Source organism: Sinocyclocheilus rhinocerous, unplaced genomic scaffold, assembly GCF_001515625.1.
Source record: "Sinocyclocheilus rhinocerous isolate Xijiao unplaced genomic scaffold, SAMN03320098_v1.1 scaffold1267, whole genome shotgun sequence".
NCBI classification, from domain to species: Eukaryota; Metazoa; Chordata; class Actinopteri; order Cypriniformes; family Cyprinidae; genus Sinocyclocheilus; species Sinocyclocheilus rhinocerous.
In genome coordinates, this window is record NW_015661278.1 from 574,350 (window position 1) to 580,504 (window position 6,155).

A 6,155-nucleotide genomic window follows, 5' to 3' on the forward strand; every position below is an offset into this window, starting at 1 on the left:
AAAAACTTGATCCTCTAACATTTGCACCATTTGCACTATTTCTGTTCTAATGGCCAATCCATCATTTTTGGGGGGAATTTTTATTTGTTTATTTTTTTTATTTTTTAATAAGTATCGGTTCAGGCACCGGAACCGTTTTAAAAGTATCGATTTGGCACCGGTATCGAAAAAACCCCAAACGATACCCAACCCTAGTAATTTGTGTAATTGTTTGTGTTTCATTACTGACTTTATTAGTTAAGCTAGTAGTTTTTGCTTTGGTATAGAAGTACTTAAAATAAGCTTTCAGTAATAAATGAAAAGCAAACCTTTTTTTTTTTCCGATCTGAAAAAATTATCCGATCCATGACTCAAAATCCGTAATATGATCTGAACTGAGTTATTTTTTAATTAACAGATCTGCTGTATCTAGTCAAGATTGATGTTGTTCAGTCTTACCACATCTGAGTCTTCAAATTCTCTTGCAGCTTTTGCAAGAATCCCAAGTTTTCTCGAATCAGGCGTGGAGGCCTTGCAGGTGGTTTGTCTTGTTTTGATGGGAGATGATTGTTCATTTGGTCCTGAGTAAGAAAGTGGAGAAGGCTTATAGAAAGAACTTGTTGAGGAACAACACAATAAATAAAACCATAAATATATTATCACCATCTGAAATGTCTCGTCCATCACAATCTTCATCTAATCCAGATCTTTTGGACATTTCAGGCTCTGGAGTTTCTTGTTCTTGGACCGGGACGGGAGACTCGTCCTGACTGTCATGACCTGCAGCATCAGCCACATCTGGAGGAGAACTGGCTCTCTCTGGAGAAGGCTGAGGGTCGGTCCTCACAGCTGGACACACGCTGTTCTCGGAGGCGATTTGTGTTTCAGATGAATCCGACACAACGACAGACTTCTGAGGAGAGTTTTGTAAGCTATCACTCTCAGGTTCTGAGCTCTGAGTGACTTTCTTCTTACGCAGAGGGCTTTGCGTGAAACAAAGCAGTTTTCTTTTCGTGGGACTCTTCTTCACGAGCTTATGCTGGAGGTGCTTTAGAAACCGATCCCTCATGGACTGCCAGCTGTGCTCGGTCACGCGCCGTTTCTCCATCTCTTTCCAAACCAGGTTGCCTTTGGCTTCATGTTGCCGCTTTTCCATGAACTTCAAGATGGCTGCGTCGTCTTCAGGCGAGTAACCCAACTGTCCATTGCCCTGGTGCCGGGTCGCCATCCTCGTCTGGACAGACGGTCCCGCGCTAATCACATAGTCGTCCAGATTCAGCTGCTGGTTCTGCTCTACACAATCTGTGACGTATTTCGTAGAGATGTACTTTTGTCCGGAGCTCGCCGTGACTGTAGTCGCGTCCCCGGGGTCGATCAGCAAAATAGCTCCGGGCTCTTGACTGCGACACAAAGTGCCTCCTCCGTTAGTTACCAGAGGGTAAAGCTGAGTTTTAGTTGGGCCGGGTCTCACATAGAAGCGCATCGATTGTCCACCTGTGTCCAGGAATAAGACGGGAGAAATGTCAGGGACCTCCTCCTTTCCCTCCTTCGACATGGTGAAGGTTATCTGGGGGTAAATGAGAAAGCTGTTTTCATATTAAAGCTTTAAAAAGACATTAGTTTGGTTTGAAATGATAAAACAATAGATGTGTTATTCAATATTAGGACTATAGTATTGTGAAGATTTCTGGTTGACATGTTGATGCCTCATGTTCATATTAATGTGATCAACTACACTCAGAAAAGTCAAATTAGGTCTGATATAAGCTCTAGCAGCATTTGTTTATAGATAGATAGATAGATAGATATGATTTTATAGATAGATAGATAGATAGATAGATATGCTTGGATAGATAGATAGATAGATATGCTTGGATAGATAGATAGATAGATATGCTTGTAGAGATAGATAGATATGCTTGTAGAGATAGATAGATGGATAGATAGATAGATAGATATGCTTGGATAGATAGATAGATAGATATGCTTGTAGATATAGATAGATAGATAGACAGATAGATATGCTTGTAAATATAGATAGATAGATAGATATGCTTGGATAGATAGATAGATAGATATGCTTGTAGAGATAGATAGATAGATAGATAGATATGCTTGTAGATATAGATAGATAGATAGACAGATAGATAAGCTTGTAGATAGATAGATAGATAGATATGCTTGTAAATATAGATAGATAGATAGATATGCTTGGATAGATAGATAGATAGATAGATAGATAGATAGATAGATAGATAGATAGATAGATAGATAGATAGATAGATAGATAGATAGATAGATAGATAGATAGATAGATAGATAGATAGATAGATAGATAGATAGATAGATAGATAGATAGATAGATAGATAGATAGATAGATAGATAGATAGATAGATAGATAGATAGATAGATAGATAGATAGATAGATAGATAGATAGATAGATAGATAGATAGATAGATAGATAGATAGATAGATAGATAGATAGATAGATAGATAGATAGATAGATAGATAGATAGATAGATAGATAGATAGATAGATAGATAGATAGATAGATAGATAGATAGATAGATAGATAGATAGATAGATAGATAGATAGATAGATAGATAGATAGATAGATAGATAGATAGATAGATAGATAGATAGATAGATAGATAGATAGATAGATAGATAGATAGATAGATAGATAGATAGATAGATAGATAGATAGATAGATAGATAGATAGATAGATAGATAGATAGATAGATAGATAGATAGATAGATAGATAGATAGATAGATAGATAGATAGATAGATAGATAGATAGACAGATAGATATGCTTGTAAATATAGATAGATAGATATGCTTGTAAATATAGATAGATAGATAGATAAGCTTGTATAGATCGATATATAGAATTCATTAACTCATTGTCTTTACTCTCTGACATCACGCTGATTTAAAACACATACTTTATGAATAAATTCTAACTTAATAACCATAACTTGGTGTACTCATAGTTTTATTTACACTCGCGAATCTGCTACCATGAATCAGATTTGCACGCCACAGGCTTTCCCTGTTAATCTGCTTACACAAAGGACTAGTGTAGAGTCGCTACCTGTCGAGAAAACTAACTATTGATGAAAGTAAACATAAACTACTTGCGTCTCGCGGCGCGTCCAAAGATCCTCTGAGCTGAGAGACACGTGAAAGCGATATTTCACAATAAGAGTCTCTGCTGCAGCGCCGCCGAGAAGAGAAGCGTGTACGAGAGACTTTAATTCTGCAAACAGGCGGAGAAGGAAACGCTCGCTGTCTCAGCGCGGGGAAACTATAAAAGTGAAAGTAAAGGTGCAAACGATTTTTATCAACCAAAATTTGTATTAACCATTTTATAATTTATTATTGTTGTTAGTAACAGTAGTAGTTTGATTTCTCTTACTTCTTTTTAAAATGCTTTCATTGACGGAAACAAAACAGGCAAGTATTTGTTTGAATCATAAGTTAGTGGGCTGATATAGCAGTAGTAGATCCCTGAATCAGCAGATGTAAGGTTATTGAGTATCAGTGTGAAGTTGCCATTCACATACTGGTCCGGAAACATTTCAGCTCTGTTCTTGTAGGCTTGGCTCTGTTTGGATGTCACTCCTTTGCCTTCAACTATGTCATATACATTCAGGCTGTCATTGTGTCTCCAATGTATGCTTATGTTTTCACTTTTGAAATTAAAAAAATGGTACTTGCAGATAATATAATTACATATAACTGCACGCAGCAATTTAGGGGCCAAGAACTACAGAAGCAAGCAAGGCAGCGAGCATCACACCAACTGCAGCAATGAGTAACTGAAGCCGTTTTAAGATGATTTTAGACAAAATGGCTGAAAATGTATAAACACAAGCACTAGCAACATGATTTAATGGTTTATCAATTTTGACCAACAGGTGGCGCTGTTATCAAATCGATGTGGTGTGATCTGTGTGAGTTGACAATGGCACACATAAAGGTTTCAATTTCAGAGCATGGTATAGAAGACACATACCGAGTTTCATAACGTTACGCCAATGCGTTCGTAAAATATAGCATTTTACAACAAAATTCAATATGGCTGATGCCCAAAATAGCCGACATGGGAAAACTGGGTATCATTAGACTCAGTATGTCGCACTGATTCTAAAAAGACCAGTCTTATGATTTTTGACCAATAAGAAGTTCAGGTACCCTCAGGTCATGGTTATTACAACACACACCAAGTTTGGTCTCAATACGCTAAAGCATTGCATAGATAGCCTCATGTTCATTTTGGCATGCTCTTCATCAAATTAGTTTGCACATTTTTCAAGAAAGGTTCGACTAATCAACTTGAATTCCATAACTTTTTGCCAGCACTGTACTTGGCCCATAATGAAATAAATAACAGGCCATTTAAGAATAAATATAAGACAGCACACTTTCATGACCGTTTCATATAAAGTACCCTTTTAAATAGTGCAGATTGTAATACTGTCAAATTAAATTTTACTTTAAAACGCATTTTAAATCATCATGTTTTAATAACCCTTTGTTGTGCTTTAAAGGGGTCATATGACGTTGCTAAAAAGAACATTATTTTGTGTATTTGGTGTAATGAAATGTGTTTATGAGGTTAGCGTCTCCACAACATGGCGGCGGCAGCGGCAACAATACTACAGCGAGAATAAAAGTTACGCCTTCTTTCTTTGCATGAACATTTAGGCGGCGTTATGCAAATCTTCCCACATTGTGACGTAGATATGTGGGGGCGTGTTAGAACGAGCCGTTTTAGGTAGGCGTGGCTGACTCTTAACTTTTATAAAGAATATCTCTTTGGATTTGAGACTTTAGTCTTTGCAACTTTACAGATCTTCTTTATGCACCAAGAGCTTGTAACACTCAAAAGAGAAAGGAAAAATTGAAATCGCATCATATGAACCCTTTAAAGAAGTGCACTTATTTTGATGTGTTGACTAAGGCCCTGTTTACACTAGTGCGTTTTCGTTTTAAAATGGCGTTTTAAAATGAAAACGATCCTCGTCTACACTTGCGATCTCCATCCACACTACACAACCGAAAACGCATGTCACATGACCATTCATGCAGGTACAACCTATATCTATGAGTACAACAATGAGCATGATGTTATTGTTTACACGGTCGTCAAGGATACGTAGAGCGAATATGGGCAGCCACGCCATCGTTTTCAAAAGTCTCCATTTTGGTCCGTTTACACTGAAACGCAAACCCGGAGTTTTCAAACTAAAACGGGGTCTGCAGCGTTTTCAAAAGTCTCCGTTTTCGAGGGCTGAAAACGCCGGAGTAGTGTAAACGACAGGCGTAACCGTAGCAAAAGTTATGCGTTTTAAAACGAAAACGCTCTAGTGTAAACGTAACCTAACATACTAAAGCTGTAAACAAATGTTTACATTTAAAGTTAATATATTTATATTATAAATCATATATAAATTCACTAAATTGCAACTTCATCATTACAAATGTGTAATTCCAAATATATTTAAATACATGGCATACAGGTTTCAATAGAAATTACACTGAAGCATATTTTAGTTACCATACGTGCTTACAAATGCAAATATAACTTACCCCAAAAAGGATTTGGACACTTAAGACATAAAACTGTTTTACATGACTTTTGTCAATGTACAGTATATCATAATATGAAAGCAATTGTTGTAATTTTAAAGAAATATAGCACAAACACTTTTCAAGCAAAACATTTCACAAAATGAAGTTTTGTTTAGATATACTGTTCAAAATGAAGAAAAAATGTCTTGAACACTTGACCCTGGAGCACAAAACCAGTCATAAGTGTTAGGATAGGACAATATTTGGCCGAGATACAACTATTTGAAAATCTGGAATCTGAGGGTGCAAAAAAATCAAAATACTGAGAGAATTGCCTTTAAAGTTGTCCAAATGAAGTTCTTAGCAATGCATATTACTAATCAAAAATGAAGTTTTGATATATTTACGGTAGGAAATTTACAAAATATCTTCATGAAACATGATCTTTAGGCTACATATCCTAATGATTTTTGGCATAAAAGAAAAAATGATTAAAGGGGTCATATGATGCTGCTAAAAAGAACAGTATTTTGTGTATTTGGTCTTTATGCGGTTTAAGGTTAAAAAAACACATTATTTTCCACATACTGT

General features: G+C 36.3%; 1 protein-coding gene across 1 annotated transcript in view; it reads right to left on the bottom strand.

Annotated features, from left to right (window-relative positions):
• LOC107726277 (telomeric repeat-binding factor 2-interacting protein 1-like) overlaps positions 1-3,272 on the bottom strand; it is a 5,914-nt gene extending 2,642 nt beyond the window's left edge. Inside the window, exons 1-3 of the mRNA XM_016535811.1 lie at positions 3,125-3,272; positions 643-1,546; positions 439-560 (exon numbers count right to left, since the gene is read on the bottom strand). Coding sequence (XP_016391297.1) covers positions 439-560; positions 643-1,534 — 1,014 coding nt within the window. The 5' untranslated portion in view covers positions 1,535-1,546; positions 3,125-3,272. The remainder of the gene's footprint in view (positions 1-438; positions 561-642; positions 1,547-3,124) is intronic.
• Between the last annotated feature and the right edge of the window lie 2,883 nt (positions 3,273-6,155).